General features: G+C 44.6%; 1 protein-coding gene across 1 annotated transcript in view; it reads right to left on the bottom strand.

Annotated features, from left to right (window-relative positions):
* myo18b (myosin XVIIIB) overlaps positions 1-20073 on the bottom strand; it is a gene marked incomplete at its 5' end in the record, with an annotated part of 45646 nt that overhangs the window by 2830 nt on the left and 22743 nt on the right. The window contains 8 exons of the mRNA XM_084160707.1: positions 2003-2044; positions 2233-2366; positions 5436-5621; positions 5842-5979; positions 6121-6204; positions 6309-6425; positions 6708-6821; positions 6998-7159. Of these exons, the coding sequence (XP_084016833.1) occupies positions 2003-2044; positions 2233-2366; positions 5436-5621; positions 5842-5979; positions 6121-6204; positions 6309-6425; positions 6708-6821; positions 6998-7159 (977 nt within the window). The remainder of the gene's footprint in view (positions 1-2002; positions 2045-2232; positions 2367-5435; positions 5622-5841; positions 5980-6120; positions 6205-6308; positions 6426-6707; positions 6822-6997; positions 7160-20073) is intronic.

The following is a 20073-nucleotide window of genomic DNA, read 5'->3' as shown; positions in this document are numbered from 1 at the left end:
TGTGTCTTTGCTCCAGCCCTGTGGCTCTCAACCTTGTCCACCCACAGAGCACCAGACAAACCAACAGGGTGATGGAGCTATTGGGTGCCTCTGCAGACAGCAGCTGTCAGACCACAGCTCAGGCATTTAGCCATGCACACATCCACTCACAACAAGGCTATTCAGCTCATAACCAGCATTGCAACATGTCTGTCGGTCTGTCTGTCTGTTCACATTATCAACAGCCCAGGGACCATATGCTGTTGAAGTCGGAAGTTTACATACAAATACATTTAAACTCAGTTTTTCACAATTCCTGACATTAGTCCTAGTAAAAATTGTCTTAGGTCAGTTAGGATCACCACTTTATTTTAAGAATGTGAAATGTCAGAATAATAGTAGAGAGAATGATTTATTTCAGCTTTTATTTCTTTCATCACATTCCCAGTGGGTTGGAAGTGTATATACACTCTATTAGTATGTGGTAGCATTGCCTTTAAATTGTTTAACTTGGGTCAAATGTTTCGGTAGCCTTCCACAAGCTTCCCACAATAAGTTGGGTGAATTTTGGCCCATTCCTCCTGTAACTGAGTCAGGTTTGTAGGCCTCCTTGCTCACACAGTTCTGCCCACAAATGTTCTATAGGATTGAGGTCAGGGCTTTGTGATGGCCACTCCAATACCTTGACTTTGTTGTCCTTAAGCCATTTTGCCACATCTTTGAAAGTATGTTTGGGGTCATTGTCCATTTGGAAGACCCATTTGCGACCAAGCTTTAACTTCCTGACTGATGCCTTGAGATGTTGCTTCAATATATACACACATAATTTCCCTTCCTCATGATGCCATCTATTTTGTGAAGTGCACCAGTCCCTCCTGCAGCAAAGCACCCCCACAGCATGATGCTGCCACCCCCGGGCTTCACGGTTGGGATGGTGTTCTTCGGCTTGCAAACGTCCCCCTTTTTCCTCCAAACATAACGATGGTCATTATGGCCAAACAGTTCTATTTTTGTTTCATCAGACAAGAGGACATTTCTCCAAAAAGTACAATCTTTGTCCCCATGTGCAGTTGCAAACTGTAGTCTGGCTTTTTTATGGTGGTTTTGGAGCAGTGGCTTTTTCCTTGCTGAGCAGCCTTTCAGGTTATGTTGATATAGGACTCGTTTTACTGTGGATATAGATACTTTTGTACCTGTTTCCTCCAGCATCTTCACAAGGTCCTTTGCTGTTGTTCTGGGATTGATTTGAACTTTTTGCACCAAGGTACGTTCATCTCTAGGAGATAGAATGCGTCTCCTTCCTGAGCGGTATGACAGCTGTGTGGTCCCATGGTGTTTATACTTGCGTACTATTGTTTGTACAGATGAACATGATACCTTCAGGCATTTGGAAATTGCTCCCAAGGATGAACCAGACTTGTGGAGGTCTACATTTTTTTTTCTGAGGTCTTGGCTGATTTCTTTTGATTTTCCCATGATGTCAAGCAAAGAGGCACTGAGTTTGAAGGTAGGCCTTGAAATACATCCACAGGTACACCTCCAATTGACTCAAATGATGTCAATTAGCCTATCAGAAGCTTCTAAAGCCATGACATCATTTTCTGGAATTTTCCAAGCTGTTTAAAGGCACAGTCAACTTAGTGTATGTAAACTTCTGACCCACTGGAATTGTGATACAGTGAATTATAAGTGAAATAATCTGTCTGTAAACAATTGTTGGAAAAATGACTTGTGTCATGCACAAAGTAGATGTCCTAACCGACTTGCCAAAACTATAGTTTGTTAACAAGAAATGTGTGGAGTGGTTGAAAAACGAGTTTAAATGACTCCAACCTAAGTGTATGTAAACCTCCGACTTCAACTGTATCAGAGAGGTCTAATAACTTAACCGTTACACTAAAACAGCCCAAGAAACAGCACTCTAGATTCAAGCCAACACAGGTGAGAGTACAGAGTACGCAAACACACACACTTGGATAGACATCTGCACGCACGCACACATGCTGGAACCCAGGGTTCTTACAGGTCTATCTTCTTAGCAAAGGATTCCACAGCCGTCGCAACACTGGAATTAGGAAGAGGGGTGAAAGGTCAGGGGTGTGGGTAAAGAGCAGTTATGATGTAACTTCCTTGTGAACACAACTGTACCTGTCATCCCATTGCTTTAACCCTCCCCCATACCTCTCTTACACATCAAATACAGTAACACACTCATACCTCTCTTACACATCAAACACAGTAACACACTCATACCTCTCATCATCACTCTCGTCACTAGACTCCACCTCCTCCAGGGCTGCCTGCAGATCAACGATACGATGGATGGATGTCTCCAGATCAGCTTGTAATGTCTGTCTGACTGCACTCAACTCCGTCACTTGCATCTCCTGAGAACCGAGAGAGAGATAGAGAGTGAGGGGGAGAGGGGGGGAAGAGGGAAGGAGAGAAAAAGAGACATGTCCATAGGGGAAGTGACAGAGAGAGGAGAGGCCGCTCAAAGGAACGCCAAGGACGTGTGTGTGCCACAGGCCAACTGTACGTTTATTAATGCTATTCAATACAGGCCAACTGTACATTTATTCATGCTATTCAATACAGGCCAACTGTACGTGTATTCATGCTATTTAATACAGGCCACCTGTACGTTTATTCATGCTATTCAATACAGGCCACCTGTACGTTTATTCATGCTATTCAATACAGGCCACCTGTACGTTTATTCATGCTATTCAATACAGGCCAACTGTACGTTTATCCATGCTATTCAATACAGGCCAACTGTAGGTTTATTCATGCTATTCAATACAGGCCAACTGTAGGTTTATCCATGCTATTCAATACAGGCCAACTGTACGTTTATCCATGCTATTCAATACAGGCCAACTGTACATTTATCCATGCTATTCAATACAGGCCAACTATAGGTTTATCCATGCTATTCAATACAGGCCAGAATGGATGGTTTTATAATCATGCCCATTCTAGTCCTTATTGCATCATCCGTCATATACTGTGGCACTGACCAACACACACCCACCAATACACACACACACACCAACACACACACGTGGGTCCTTGGTCTTCTAGTAGAGTGTGTGTGTGTGTGTGTGTGTGTGTGTGTGTGGGTGTTGGTCAGGGTTATCTCGAGGAGCAATCTTCCATATACAGAGACAGAAAGAAGAGAGTGATTTATCTATTAATCTTCCACTTTTCCCTGTAATCTCTCTCTCTCTCTCTCTCTCACATACACACACAAACACACACACACACACACACACACAAGACATTGTTACACACACACTAGCTCATTCACTCAAATGTATGACAAAGACACTAGCGCTCAAATGGCATGAAGACACACAAACACACACCCTCATTGGCTCTCCAGGTTATTGACTGTGTGTGTGTGTGTGTTGGGGGGGGGGGGGGGGGGGGTTAGTGGTTGTCATAGAGACATGCGGAATATGGGATGGGGTGTGCGTGTGTATCCATAACCTTGAGAAGACAATGAGGATTAATCACAGCCAGCCAGACAGTGGCAAAGCTAGAGAGAGAATACAGGGGAGACAGTGTGTGTGTATCTCACTGAGAGCTTTGTCTGTCTGCGTGGTTGGTCGTTAGGTCGTTAAAGGGCATCTATCCGTGTGTGTGTGTGTGTTTGTGTTTCTGTGTGTGTAGGCTATATATGTCTGTGTGTATACATTGAGTGTACAAAACATTAGGAACTCTTTCCATGACATAGATTGACCAGGTGAAAGCTATGATCCTGTGTTGATGTCACCTGTTATGTCCACTTCAATCAGTGTAGAAGTGTGTATGCGTGCCATTCAGAGGGTGAATGGGCAAGACAAAATATTTAAATGCCTTTGAATGGGGTATGGTAGTAGGTGCCAGGCACACCGGTTTGAATGTGTCAAGAACTGCAACGCTGCTGGGTTGTTCACACTCAATAGTTTCCTGTGTTTATCAAGAATGGTCCACCACCCAAAGTACATCCAGACAACTTGACCCAACTGTGGGAAGCATTGGAGTCAACATGGGCCAGCATGGGGGGGGGGGGGGGGGGGGGGGGTTGCAACCCAATATTAGGAAGGTATTCCTAATGTTTGGTATACTTAGTGTATGTTTCTACAACTTGATTGGAGTCCACCTGTGGTAAATTCAATTGATTGGACATGATTTGGAAAGGCACACCTGTCTATATAAGGTCCCACAGTTGACAGTGCATGTCAGAGCAAAAACCAAGCCATGAGGTCGAAGGAATTGTCCATAGAGCTCCGAGACAGGATTGTGTCGAGACACAGATCTGGGGAAGGGTATGAAAAATGTCTGCAGCATTGAAGGTCCCCAAGAACACAGTGGCCTCCATCATTCTTAAATGGAAGAAGTTTGGAACCACCAAGACTCTTCATAGAGCTGGCCGCCCGGCCAAACTGAGCAATCGGGGGAGAAGAGCCTTGGTCAGGGAGGTGACCAAGAACCCGATGGTCACTCTGACAGAGCTCTAGAGATCCTCTGTGGAACCAACCATTTCTGCAGCACTCCACCAATCAGGCCTTTATGGTAGAGTGGCCAGACAGAAGCCACTCCTCAGTAAAAGGCACATGACAGCCCGCTTGGAGTTTGCCAAAAGGCACCTAAAGGACTCTCAGACCATGAGAAACAAGATTCTCTGGTCTGATGAAACCAAGATTAAACTCTTCGGCCTGATTGCCAAGCGTCACATTTGGAGGAAACCTGGCACCATCCCTACGGTGAAGCATGGTGGTGGCAGCATCATGCAGTGGGGATGTTTTTCAGCGGCAGGGACGGGGAGATTAGTCAGGATCGAGGCAAAGATTAACGGAGCAAAGTACAGAGAGATCCTTGATGAAAACCTGCTCCAGGGCGCTCAGGACCTCAGACTGGGGCGAAGGTTCACCTTCCAACAGGACAACGACCCTAAGCACACAGCCAAGACAACGCAGGGGTGGCTTCGGGACAAGTCTCTGAATATCCTTGAGTGGCCCAGCCAGAGCCCAGACTTAAACCTGATCTAACATCTCTGGAGAGCCCTGAAAATAGCTGTGCTGCAACGCTCCCCATCCAACCTGACAGCGCTTGAGAGGATCTGCAGAGAAGAATGGGAGAAACTCCCCAAATACAGGTGTGCCAAGCTTGTAGCATCATTCCCAAGAAGATCCGAGGCTGTAATTTCTGCCAAAGGTGCTTCAACAAAGTACTGAGTAATGGGTCTGAATACTTATGTAAATGTTATATTTATGTTTTTAATTTTAATAAATTAGCAGAAATTTCAGAAAAACTTTTTTTGCTTTTTCATTATGGGGTATTGTGTGTAGATTGATGAGGGGAAAAAACAAGTTAATCCATTTTAGAATAAGGCTGTAACCTAACAAAATGTGGTCTGAATACTTTCCGATGGCACTGTATATAGCGTGTATGAGTGTGTGTGTTACCAGCTCCATGCATCTGCGGCTGCTGTCCTGTTCTCTCTGAGACAGGTCTTCCACCTCATGTCTCATGTCGTGGAGGCGTTGCTGGTAGTACTGACTGTTCTCTCTCTCCCTGACCTCTGTCTGGGCACTCTGCTCCAGCTCCTCTCCCAGACGCACCACACTATCCCTCAGACGCAGCACCAACACCTACAGAGAGACAGGAGACATTTTTCTAAGACATTATTTTAATTTACTATTTCTACATTTCAGCTTTGGCAATATGTACGTCATGCCGATATTGCACCATTACATTTAATTGAATTGAGAGAAAGAGAGAGATATGACAGGGACAGAAAGAGAAATAGAGAGAACGAAAGAGTGTGTAAAGATAAGTCAACTTGTTTCCTGTCCATTTTAACATCCTCACCTCAAACCTCTTCACTTGTCCTCTCTGGAACTCCAGCTTGTTCTCCAGGTCACACACCCTGGCCTCTTGCATACTGACGATACTACGCCCCACGGTGGATGACTCCAGAAACTGCACCCTGGCCATACTGGTTGCGAGCTGGGGGTAGGAGAGGAAGAGAAAGGAGGAGTGACGGAAGGACAAGAGGAATGTCAGAGTAGGTTATCAGAGAGTCTCGTATCCACATTAACAGCATATGTAGTTCACCATCTCCCCAATTTTACTCAGCTCAGTCCTTACCTCTTCCTGGAGTGTGTGTCTCTGTTTCTTGACCTCCTCCAGTTCAGCCTGTAACTCTCTGATCTGAGAAATATCACTGGAGGACTGAGATAGAGAAAGGTAATGTTTTGATCATCTTTAATTTGAAAACCACAACTGTCAAAGTCTTTCTACATGGTTTGGAGCCACTATGAGGCAGAGATACCCACCTGTGCAATGAGGGCTTTGTGTTTCTTCATGAGTTCATTGAGGTCCTCCTGGTCCTCCTCTAGTCTCTTCAACAGATCTGACTTGTCATGTTGCAGCTGAGCTAACTGCTCATCCACCTACACATAAACACACAGACTTTTAAACTACTCTCTCCACTAGACTGTTGTCCTCACAGTAGGATTGTAACACTTTGATGTTAAAGTTCCCGAACACAACTGATAATGATAGCCACCGTGCTTCTACACCTGCATTACTAGCTGTTTGGGGTTTTAGGCTGGGTTTCTGTACAGCACTTCGAGATATTAGCTGATGTAAGAAGGGCTATATAAAATAAAATTGATTGATTGATTGATATAGTAACAGTTTGTAGTAAGAGTCTAGTCCTCTAACTCTCGCACCAGACTCTTGTGTTTGCAGATGTTCTCTAGTTCTATCTGAGCATTCTCCAGTTCCATGGACAGAGTCTTCTGAACACTCTCCACATCCGCTCTCCTTGCCTCACTCTCCTCCAACTGACAGAGAGAGAGATGGAGAGAGAAAGAGAGAGCAATAGAGGGAGGGAGAGAGAGAGAGAGAGGGGGGGGGGGGGGGTATGTTTTGATTGTGATTTTAAACACGCCTTGATCCACATTCATAACATCATAGTATGTGTGTGTGTGTGTGTTTGCGTGTGTAGGTGTGTGTTTACCTGGCAGTGCAGGCGCTCTATGTGTTCCTTGCTGCCGGGTGCCTGGCTGTGTCCAGGGTTGTCTATGGTAGACAGTAGCAGCTGAGCATCAACCAGCAGAGCATGGGTTCTCTTCAGATCTCTCCTCAGTCTCTTCTCCACATCAAAGTCCCTGTGGCCCACCTGGCAGAGGGAGGAAGAGAGTTTAATGTTTATTAATATGTTTAATACGAGAATGTTTAATCCACGCACGCACGCACACACGCACACACGCACACACGCACACCCCTAAATTACAATAAAATAACCTCAAGCCTGTCCATATCATGTAGTGGAGGAACTCTGGGGCATTGAGTAAACAATCATTGGTTGATAAAATGTGTACTTCAATTTGTTACCACAGGGAAAAGAGCACTTGGGTCTTTCTATAAATAATGGGGCCAATGTGTGACATTAGGATAAAACAATTCTAAATGGTTTGAAATATAAAATAAAAGGACTTTCATGCAGTTCCACATGTGTACTTAGAGGAATAAAAGTGAATAGTTTGGACACACCTACTTATTCAAGGGTTTTTCTTTATTTCTACTATTTTTTACATTGTAGAATAATAGTGAAGACATCAAAACTTCAAATAGCCACCCTTTGCCTTGATGACAGCTTTGCACACTCTTGGCATTCTCTCAACCAGCTTCATGATGTAGTCACCTGGAATGCATTTCAATTAACAGGTGTTCCTTCTTTAAAGTTAATATGTGGAATTTCTTTCCTTCTGAATGCCTTTGAGCCAATCAGTTGTGTTGTGACAAGATAGGGGGGTATACAGAAGATAGCCCTATTTGGTAAAAGACCAAGTCCATATTATGGCAAGAACAGCTCAAATAAGCAAAGAGAAATGACAGTCCATCATTACTTTAAGACATGAAGGTTAGTCAATACGGAAAATGTCAAGAACTTTTAAAGTTTCTTCAAGTGCAGTCGCAAAAACCATCAAGCGCTATGATGAAACTGGCTCTCATGAGGACTGCCACAGGAAAGGAAGACCCAGAGTTACCTCTGCTGCAGAGGATAAGTTCATTATAGTTACCAGCCACAGAAATTGCAGCCCAAATAAATGCTTCACAGAGTTCAAGTCACAGACACATCTCAACATCAACTGTTCAGAGGGGACTGTGTAAATCAGGCATTCATGGTCGAATTGCTGCAAAGAAACCACTACTAAAGGACACCAATAAGAAGAAGAGACCTGCTTGTGCCAAGAAACACGAGAAATGGACATTAGACCGGTGGAAATTTGTCCTTTGGTCTGGAGTCCAAATTGGAGATTTTGGGTTCAAACAGCCGTGTCTTTGTGAGATGGAGTGTGGGTGAACGAATGATCTCAACATGTGTATTTCCCACCATAAAGCATGTAGAAGGAGGTGTTATGGTGTCGGGGTGCTTTGCTGGTGACACTGTCTGTGATTTATTTAGAATTCAAGGCACACTTAACCAGCATGGCTACCACAGCATTCTGCAGCGATACGCCATCCCATCTGGTTTGGGCTTAGTGGGACTATCATTTGTTTTTCAACAAGACAATGACCCAACACACCTCCAGGCTATGTAAGGGCTATTTTACCAAATGGTTTGGGATGAGTCGGACGGCAGAGTGAAGGAAAAGCAGCCAACAAGTGCTCAGCATATGTGGGAACTCCTTCAAGACTATTGGAAATGCATTCCAAGTGAAGCTGGTTGAGAGAATGCCAAGAGTGTGCAAAGCTGTCATCAAGGCAAAGGAAGAATCTCAAATATATCTTGATTTGTTTAACACTTTTTTGGTTACTACATGATTCCATATGTGTTATTTCATAGTTTTGATGTCTTCACTATTATTCTACAATGTAAAAAATAGTAAAAATAAAGAAAAACCCTTGAATGAGTAGGTGTGTCCAAACTTTTGACTGGTACTGTACATGTATACAACAACCAGAGGAGGCTGCTGAGGGGAGAACGTCTCATAATAATGGCTGGAACAGAGCAAATGGAATGGCATCAAACACATGGAAACCATGTGTTTTATGTATTTGATACCATTCCACTTATTCCGCTCCAGCCACTACCATGAGCCCATCCTCCCCAATTAAGGTGCCACCAACCTACTGTGACAACATCATAGGCCTAGGGTTAACACAGACATTGGCAAGTCAAATTCAAATAGTTTCAGGGACTTTTCCAAGCACTTAATTGTAATTTTCAAGGTCCTCAATGTTATACAATTGTATAATTTATATATTGTACATATAGAGCCTAATATAGAACCCCCCTCCCCCCAAAAAGCTTGCAAAAAGTGTACAAAAAAGTAGGCCATTACCACTTTAATAATCATATTTTTTTTAGGCGTTGCCAATGCATTGATATTCAAATTATGATTACATTCTAAAATCTGTGAGAATAATGTGGACATTGCATTACTAAATAGATTGGATGCATGCATGGCTATTTCTTGTCACATAATAAAGCCATGAATAGCGGTACCATTAATCTCACTGTTTGAATCTCACCATCACTGTTTTTGTAATGAGAAAGTGACCAAAAACTTGTATGGAGAGCCAAGGTGAAGCCAACATTAGATGTTATCGTCCTCATAATAACCGCAACAGAGTAGCTCAACACCCTTCAGTTGAAGCAGCGGGAAACAAACGAAAGTGTCCACATCTCTCACAAAAACGGATCAAAAATGAAATCACAGATAATTATACATTTGCTACAATAATTACAAGGACATTTCAACCACCAAATTGAGGAAATGTCTGATTTTCAATGTAGGCCTATTCCAGTACTGCTTGAAGTTCTGAGTTCAAGTAGAATATTTCAAGCCCCTTGTATTGTTTGGAATTGCAGGTGTAACATGGAAAACCAACTGTATTTGTCATGTTATTTCTTTCAATTTACATTAAAATTTTAGTAATTTAGCAGACGCTTTTATCCAGAGCGACTTACAGTTAGTGAGTTAGTTTCATACTGGCCCCCCGTAGAAAACGAACCCACAACCCTGGTGTTGCAAGCGCCATGCTCTACCAGATCATATTGTGAATAAGCCCACTAGGCTATGTCATTTGTTGTCATTATATCCAGAATAATTCATAGGAATAGGTGCCCAATCCAAGGCAAAAAAACAGATGAAAGCATGAACACATTACCTTCCTTGATGCTTTCTCTGTTAAATCTAACAAGACCCTGCTGTAAATCAAGCAGACAACAACAGATGATCAACATCAATTCCATAGGGATATTAGATCCAACGTGGATCCAGGCACAACTGTCTTCACTAGCATATGAGACACCAAAATATTCTGGACAATCCTCGCAAACACCTTTTTTTCCAGCACTGTTGTTGCATTGCATGCGGTATCACAATAGCTGGTAAATAATGGCACCGGAGGGGATGGCTGCCGTTTTACGGGCTCCTAACCAACTGTGCTATTTTGGGTGTTTTTTCGCATTGTTTATAACTTATTTTGTACATAATGTTGCTGCTATCGTCTCTTATGACCGAAAAGAGCTTCTGGATATCAGAACAACGATTACTCACCTCGAACTGGACGAAGATTTTTTATTTAATTAGTCCGACGCGAAGGATATACTGCTTCTCCGAGACCAGGCCCAAATCCCTGTCATTCGCGTGAAGAAAATACGGAAATATAGGGGGCAGAGATCAGGGTGCCTTGTGAGAATTTGTCGGCGAGTGGGTAACCCGCATCTACCATCCGTTCTATTGGCCAACGTGCAATCACTGGAAAATAAACTGGATTATCTCCACTCGAGACTATCCTACCAACGGGACATTAAAAACTGTAATATCTTATGTTTCACCGAGTCGTGGCTGAACGACGACACAGAAAATATTCAGTTGGCTGGGTTTTCCGTGCATCGGCAGGACAGAACAGCTGTCCTGGGGTGGGGGTGTGTGTCTATCTGTCAATAACAGCTGGTGCGCGATGTCTAAAATTAAGGAGGTCTCGAGGTATTTCTCACCTGAGGTAGAGTACCTCATGATAAACTGTAGACCACACTATCTACCAAGAGAGTTTTCATCTATATTTTTCATAGCCGTCTATTTACCACCACAAACCGATGCTGGCACTAATACCGCACTCAACAAGTTGTATAAGGCCATAAGCAAACAAGAAAATGCTCATCCAGAAGTGGCGCTCCTAGTGGCCGGGGACTTTAATGCAGGGAAACTTAAATCCATTTTACCTCATTTCTACCAGCATGTCACATGTGCAACCAGAGGGGAAAAAACTCTAAAACAGAAGGAAAAAAAACTCCACACCACCTTTACTCCACACACAGAGACACATACAAAGATCTCCCTCACCCTCCATTTGGCAAATCTGACCATAATTCTATCCTCCTGATTCCTGCTTACAAGCAAAAACTAAAGCAGGTTGTACCAGTGACTCGCTCAATACGGAAGTGGTCAGATGACAGGACTGTTTTGCTAGCACAGACCGGAATATGTTCCGGGATTCATCCAATGGCATTGAGGAGTATACCACCTCAGTCACCGGCTTCATCAATAAGTGCATCGACAACGTCGTCCTCACAGTGACCGTACGTACATATCCCAACCAGAAGCTATGGATTACAGGCAACATCCGCACCGAGCTAAAGGCTAGAGCTGCCGCTTTCAAGGAGCAGGACACTAATCGGGACATGTATAAGAAATCCCGCTATGCCCTCAGATGAACCATCAAACAGACAAAGAGCCAATACAGGACTAAGATTGAATCCTACTACACCGGCTCTGACGCTCGTCGGATGTGGCAGGACTTGCAAACTCTTACGGACTACAAAAGGGAAACCCTGCCGTGAGCTGCCCAGTGACGCGAGCCTACCAGACGAGCTACATAACTTTTATGCTCGCTTCTAGGCAAGCAACACTGAAGCATGCATGAGAGCACCAGCTGTTCCGGACGACTGTGTTATCACGCTCTCCGTAGCCAATGTGAGCAAAACCTTTAAACAGGTCAACATTCACAAGGCCGCGGGGCCAGACGGATTACCAGGACGTGTACTCAGAGCATGCATGGACCAACTGGCAAGTGTCTTCACTGACATTTTCAACCTCTCCCTGACGGAGTCTGTGATACCTACATGTTTCAAGCAAGACCACCATAGTCCCTGTGCCCAAGAAAGGGAAGGTAACCTGCCTAAATGACTACCACCCAGTAGCACTCACGTCGGTAGCCATGAAGTGCTTTGAAAGGCTGGTCATGGCTCACATCAACACCATCATCCCGGAAACCCTAGACCCACTCCAATTCGCATACCTCCCCAACAGATCCACAGATGACACAATCTCAATCGCACTCCACACTGCTCTTTCCCACCTGGACAAAAAGAACATGTGAGAATGCTGTTCATTGACTACAGCTCAGCGTTCAACACCATAGTGCCCACAAAGCTCATCACTAAGCTAAGGACCCTGGAACTAAACACCTCCCTCTGCAACTGGATCCTGGACTTCCTGACGGGCCGCCCCCAGGTGGTAAGGGTAGGCAACAACACATCTGCCACACTGATCCTCAACACAAGGGCCCCTCAGGGGTGCGTGCTTAGTCCATGCCTGTACTCCCTGTTCACCCACGACTGCGTGGCCAAGCACGACTCCAACACCATCATTAAGTTTGCTGACGACACAAAAGTGGTAGGCCTGATCACCGACAACGATGAGACAGCCTATAGGGAGGAGGTCAGAGACCTGGCAGTGTGGTGCAAGGACAACAACCTCTCCCTCAACTTAAGCAAGACAAAGGAGCTGATCGTGGACTACAGGAAAAGGAGGGTCGAACATGCCCCCATTCACATCGATGGGGCTGTAGTGGAGCGGGTCGAGAGTTTCTGGTGTCCACATCACCAACAAACTATCATGAATAGTCGTGAATAGGGCACGACAACACCTTTTCCCCCTCAGGAGACTGAAAAGATGTGGCATGGGTCCTCATATCCTCAAAAAGTTCTACAGCTGCACCATCGAGAGCATCCTGACCGGTTGCATCACCGCCTGGTATGGAAACTGCTCGGCATCCGACCGTAAGGCGCTACAGAGGGTAGTGCGTACGGCCCAGTACATCACTAAGGCCAAGCGTCCTGCCATCCAGGACCTATATACTAGGAAGTGTCATAGGAAGGCCCAAAAAATGTTCTACGACTACAGTCACCCAAGTCATAGACTGTTCTCTCTGCTACCGCAAGGCAAGCAGTACCGGAGCACCAAGTCTAGGTCCAAAAGGCTCCTTAACAGCTTCTACTCCCAAGCCATAAGACTGCTGAACAATTAATGAAATGGCCACCCGGACTAGAGGTTGGTAATGTTCTCTAGTTGCGCCATGATTGGCTCAGTGTTCTGTCACTCATGGGGACACTATGTCACCACAAAATCTACAGGAAGAGCTCGGAAATTCAAGCCCCTTGGGTGCTGCCATAGAGTTACATTAGAAGTGCCTATCCATGAAGGCTCAAGTTAATTGGCCACAGATAAAATGACGTTAAATCACATTATATCTACCGTAGCTTTGATTGGACGGATCATGTCAACGTCATACTTTCAAAATCTTAGCTAGCAAGCTAGATAAGCAGTCATCATCATGAATCACGTCGACAATCTACTGGCAAATTCTTTTCAATCTTTGTCATATGAAAATAAAATATAGATAAAATGTATCGGTGCAAATCGACATAACCATTACACAACAAGTTGGAAATCGCAAATTCAACAATGAGTGGTTTGGAAGGAATCAGTGGCTTACTGCAAGCGTTACAAAGCAATCACTAGCCTGCTATTCAGTGGAGTGGGTGTGTGGCCCAAGTCTGGGTTTGAGGGTCTCTTTTCCAAGCTTAAAAGGATAAACATTGGGCCAGAAAAGATTGAATACATTGGCCATGCTGTCAATCCAGCATGACTTCTGCTGCGTTCAAAACAACTGGAAACTCTGAAACTCAGACTTCAGTGAGTTCAAGACAACTGGGAACTCAGGAAAAAACTAGCTCCGACTGGGAAAATACATTTTGAACGGTCATCCAACTCAGAATTCCAAGTCGGGAACTCAGGCATCTTTCTAGAGCTCCGACCTGAATATCACTGATGTCATGATTCAACCTTGTTTTTTTCAGAGTTCCCAGTTGTCTTGAAAGCACCATAAATCCAGAGAATGCCAGACTTCGGTGACAAAGTTCGATGACAAAATGTGCCCACAAGAAGGACCGCCACGCCACCTTCCTGTTCAAGTGAGCACAGCACACAAGGTGAGTCCAAAAATGTATTGTATGCTGCTGTATAAATGATGTAATATGCCAGGGACATATGTATACTGTAGCTAAGAATGTAATACTAAGTTTATGTTGTGTAGTAAGCTGTTAGTAGCCCATGTGCCTCACCCTAATAATTGGTCCATTTCCCCCTCATAACTTAGCCTACTGTTCTGACTTGGTGGTGCACATGTAGCCTATAGCCTGTTTTAGAGAAATGTAATCATTGAATATTGTAAGAGCTTTCATTGTCTGTTTATATGCCCCCTTTATTTATCCTACGGTTCTGACTTGGTGTACAGGGAGAATACTGTAAGAACGGCCCATGTTCTGAATTATGTCGCTGTGCTGTACATTTCAAAAGTGCTGAACAAATAGTTATTTTGACTACGTCCATCCTAACTCGATCATGAATGTCTTAATCAAAATTACGGATTTCCTCTTATCCGCACGTCGTCCCCTTATGCCATAGTTTGTACATCTCAATTGTCAATAGAAACCACATTTGTTTAAGCAAGTCAGCCATATCATTCAGAACAGCGCCGGAGAAGATGGCTGCCGTTTTACAGCCCTCTAACCAATTGTACTATTATGTGTGTTTTTCCGCGTTATTTGTAATTTATTTTGTACATAATGTTTCTGCCATCGTCTCTTATAACCAAAAAGAGCTTCTGGATATCAGGACAGCGATTACTCACCTCGCATTGGACGAAGATTTTTTCTTCAACGAGGCGGCCGCGAAGGATATCCTACAAACACCCGACAAGGCCCAAATCCCCGTCATTCGCGTGAGGAAGAGACGGAGATATCGCGGACGCAGATCCGGGTGCCTTGTAAGGATCCGACGGCGAGCGAGTAAACTGCCTCTCCCATCAATCCTATTAGCCAACGTTCAAGCTTTTGAGAATAAAATGGACGATTTAAGATTACGGTTATCCTACCAACGGGACATTAAAAACTGTAATATCTTATGTTTCACGGAGTCGTGGCTGAACGACAACAATGATAACATTCAGCTAGCAGGCTATACGCTACATCGACAGGACAGAACGGCAGACTCTGGTAAGACAAGGGGTGGCGGTCTGTGTATATTTGTAAACAACAGCTGGTGCACAAAATCAAATACTAAGGAAGTCTCGAGGTTTTGCTCGCCTGAGGTAGAGTATCTTATGATAAGCTGTAGACCACACTATTTACCAAGAGAGTTTTCATCTATATTTTTCATAGCTGTCTATTTACCACCACAAACCAATGCTGGCATTAAGATTGCACTGAATGAGTTGTACAAGGCCATTAATCAACAGGAAAACGCTCATCCAGATGCAGCGCTCCTAGTGGCCGGGGACTTTAATGCAGGGAAACTTAAATCCGTTCTACCTAATTTCTACCAGCATGTTAAATGTGCAACCAGAGGGAAAAAAACTCTAGACCACCTTTACTCCACACACAGAGACGCATACAAAGCTCTCCCTCGCCCTCCATTTGGCAAATCTGACCATAACTCTATCCTCCTGATTCCTGCTTATAAGCAAAAACTGAAGCAGGAAGCACCAGTGACTCGGTTAATAAAAAAGTGGTCAGATGACGCAGATGCTAAGCTACAGGACTGTTTTGCTAGCACAGACTGGAACATGTTCCGGGATTCTTCAGACAGCATTGAGGAGTACACCACATCAGTCACTGGCTTCATCAATAAGTACATCGATGATGTCGTCCCCACAGTGACCGTACGTACATACCCCAACCAGAAGCCATGGATTACAGGAAACATCCGCACTGAGCTAAAGGGTAGAGCTGCCGCTTTCAAGGAACGGGACTCTAACCCGGACGCTTATAAGAAATCCCGCTATGACCTCCGACGAACCATCAAACAGGCAAAGAGTCAATACAGGTCTAAGATTGAATCATACTACACTGGCTCTGACGCTCGTCGGATGTGGCAGGGCTTGAAAACTATTACAGACTACAAAGGGAAGCACAGCCGCGAGCTGCCCAGTGACACAAGCCTACCAGACGAGCTAAACCACTTCTATGCTCGCTTCGAGGCAAGCAACACTGAAGCATGCATGAGAGCACCAGCTGTTCCGGATGACTATGTGATCACGCTCTCCGTAGCCGATGTGAGTAAGACTTTTAAGCAGGTCAACATTCACAAGGCCGCAGGGCCAGACGGATTACCAGGACGTGTACTCCGAGCATGTGCTGACCAACTGGCAAGTGTCTTCACTGACATTTTCAACATGTCCCTGACTGAGTCTGTAATACCAACATGTTTCAAGCAGACCACCATAGTCCCCGTGCCCAAGAACTCTAAGATAACCTACCTAAATGACTACCGACCCGTAGCACTGACGTCTGTAGCCATGAAGTGCTTTGAAAGACTGGTCATGGCTCACATCAACAGCATAATCCCAGAAACCCTAGACCCACTCCAATTTGCATACCGCCCCAACAGATCCACAGATGATGCAATCTCTATCGCACTCCACACTGCCCTTTCCCACCTGGACAAGAGGAACACCTACGTGAGAATGCTATTCATTGACTACAGCTCAGCATTCAACACCATAGTGCCCTCTAAGCTCATCACTAAGCTAAGGATCCTGGGACTAAACACCTCCCTCTGCAACTGGATCCTGGACTTCCTGACGGGCCGCCCCCAGGTGGTAAGGGTAGGTAACAACACATCTGCCACACTGATCCTCAACACGGGGGCCCCTCAGGGGTGCGTGCTCAGTCCCCTCCTGTACTCTCTGTTCACCCATGACTGCATGGCCAGGCACGACTCCAACACCATCATTAAGTTTGCCGACGACACAACAGTGGTAGGCCTGATCACCGACAACGATGAGACAGCCTATAGGGAGGAGGTCAGAGATCTGGCCGTGTGGTGCCAGGACAACAACCTCTCCCTCAACGTGACCAAGACAAAGGAGATGATTGTGGACTACAGGAAAAAAAAGAGGACTGAGCACGCCCCCATTCTCATCGACGGGGCTGTAGTGGAACAGGTTGAGAGCTTCAAGTTCCTTGGTGTCCACATCACCAACGAACTATCATGGTCCAAACACACCAAGACAGTCGTGAAGAGGGCACGACAAAGCCTATTCCCCCTCAGGAGACTAAAAAGATTTGGCATGGGTCCTCAGATCCTCAAAAAATTCTACAGCTGCACCATCGAGAGCATCCTGACTGGTTGCATCATCGCCTGGTATGGCAACTGCTTGGCCTCTGACCGCAAGGCACTACAGAGGGTAGTGCGTATGGCCCAGTACATCACTGGGGCAAAGCTTCCTGCCATCCAGGACCTCTATACAAGGCGGTGTCAGAGGAAGGCCCTCAAAATTGTCAAAGACTCCAGCCACCCTAGTCATAGACTGTTCTCTCTGCTACCGCACGGCAAGCGGTACCGGAGTGCCAAGTCTAGGTCCAAAAGACTTCTCAACAGCTTCTACCCCCAAGCCATAAGACTCCTGAACAGCTAATCATGGCTACCCGGACTATTTGCACTGCCCCCCCACCCCATCCTTTTTACGCTGCTGCTACTCTGTTAAGTATTTATGCATAGTCACTTTAACTCTACCCACATGTACATATTACCTCAACTACCTCAACTAGCCGGTGCCCCCGCACATTGACTCTGCAACGGTACCCCCCTGTATATATAGCCTCCCTACTGTCACTTTATTTTACTTCTGCTCTTTTTTTCTCAACACTTTTTTTGTTGTTGTTTTATTCTTACTTTTTTGTTTAAAATAAATGCACTGTTGGTTAAGGGCTGTAAGTAAGCATTTCACTGTAATGTCTGCACCTGTTGTATTCGGCGCATGTGACCAATAAAATTTGATTTGATTTGATATCAGCTATATATTTTTTAAAGGCAGTAAATGAGGCTGAATGAAGTGTTTTGCTGCCAGACAAGGCTCCGCTGATAGCCAGGTGTAGCAGTGGTGAGGATTCACTCCATGGTGCTGAAAAGAAAGCTCTGCTGTTGGGACAGCTTTATGTAGGCCCAAACAGTTTGTGGACACTGTTTGTCACCGTTATAGTGCAATTAATTTATTGTTAATGTACACCTTTTTCTTTTTGTTTGCCCCACCAAGATTTACATGCTAAAATCGCCACTGCCAACAAGTATCATTCATAATTATTGAAGAACCACGATAATGACATTCCTTATCATTTAGGTTAAATATCAAGGTAAGGTGACTTTCGGTTAGAAGCATTCGATTTCGCAATCCATTTTGGATTTGTGTGCCCATGAAAACTGTTTTCACCCCTAACATAAGACACAAAATGTTATATAGTTACACTGCATTTCTGAGATCTCTATACAAAAAACTGTCTGACAGCTTGATCCAGGATTCTTACAGAGTTCAAGTTCAATGTCTAATTTAACTGATTAATGCTTAATATATGATTTATTGACAATTTACACTGCCATAAATGCAAGGACAGAAAAGTAATATTTTATGTCACACGATTTTGGACAAATCCGTCAAGAGATCAACCATGATAAAGCATTAAACATAGGTTTTAAATCAACTAGTGAATTGTATTGAATATACTGTAGCTGTGATCCCCCCTTATACAGTGGGGAAAAAAAGTATTTAGTCAGCCACCAATTGTGCAAGTTCTCCCACTTAAAAAGATGAGAGAGGCCTGTAAAAGAAAATCACATTGTAGGATTTTTTATGAATTTATTTGCAAATTATGGTGGAAAATAAGTATTTGGTCACCTACAAACAAGCAAGATTTCTGGCTCTCACAGACCTGTAACTTCTTCTTTAAGAGGCTCCTCTGTCCTCCACTCGTTACCTGTATTAATGGCACCTGTTTGAACTTGTTATCAGTATAAAAGACACCTGTCCACAACCTCAAACAGTCACACTCCTAACTCCACTATGGCCAAGACCAAAGAGCTGTCAAAGGACACCAGAAACAAAATTGTAGACCTGCACCAGGCTGGGAAGACTGAATCTGCAATAGGTAAGCAGCTTGGTTTGAAGAAATCAACTGTGGGAGCAATTATTAGGAAATGGAAGACATACAAGACCACTGATAATCTCCCTCGATCTGGGACTCCACGCAAGATCTCACCCCGTGGGGTCAAAATGATCACAAGAACGGTGAGCAAAAATCCCAGAACCACACGGGGGGACCTAGTGAATGACCTGCAGAGAGCTGGGACCAAAGTAACAAAGCCTACCATCAGTAACACACTACGCCGCCAGGGACTCAAATCCTGCAGTGCCAGACGTGTCCCCCTGCTTAAGCCAGTACATGTCCAGGCCCGTCTGAAGTTTGCTAGAGTGCATTTGGATGATCCAGAAGAGGATTGGGAGAATGTCATATGGTCAGATGAAACCAAAATAGAACTTTTTGGTAAAAACTCAACTCGTCGTGTTTGGAGGACAAAGAATGCTGAGTTGCATCCAAAGAACACCATACCTACTGTGAAGCATGGGGGTGGAAACATCATGCTTTGGGGCTGTTTTTCTGCAAAGGGACCAGGACGACTGATCCGTGTAAAGGAAAGAATGAATGGGGCCATGTATCGTGAGATTTTGAGTGAAAACCTCCTTCCATCAGCAAGGGCATTGAAGATGAAACATGGCTGGGTCTTTCAGCATGACAATGATCCCAAACACACCGCCCGGGCAACGAAGGAGTGGCTTCGTAAGAAGCATTTCAAGGTCCTGGAGTGGCCTAGCCAGTCTCCAGATCTCAACCCCATAGAAAATCTTTGGAGGGAGTTGAAAGTCCGTGTTGCCCAGCGACAGCCCCAAAACATCACTGCT

The sequence above is a fragment of the Coregonus lavaretus genome (assembly GCF_964263955.1).
Source record: "Coregonus lavaretus genome assembly, chromosome: 4".
NCBI classification, from domain to species: Eukaryota; Metazoa; Chordata; class Actinopteri; order Salmoniformes; family Salmonidae; genus Coregonus; species Coregonus lavaretus.
This window is presented reverse-complemented; position numbering and strand designations above follow the sequence as displayed.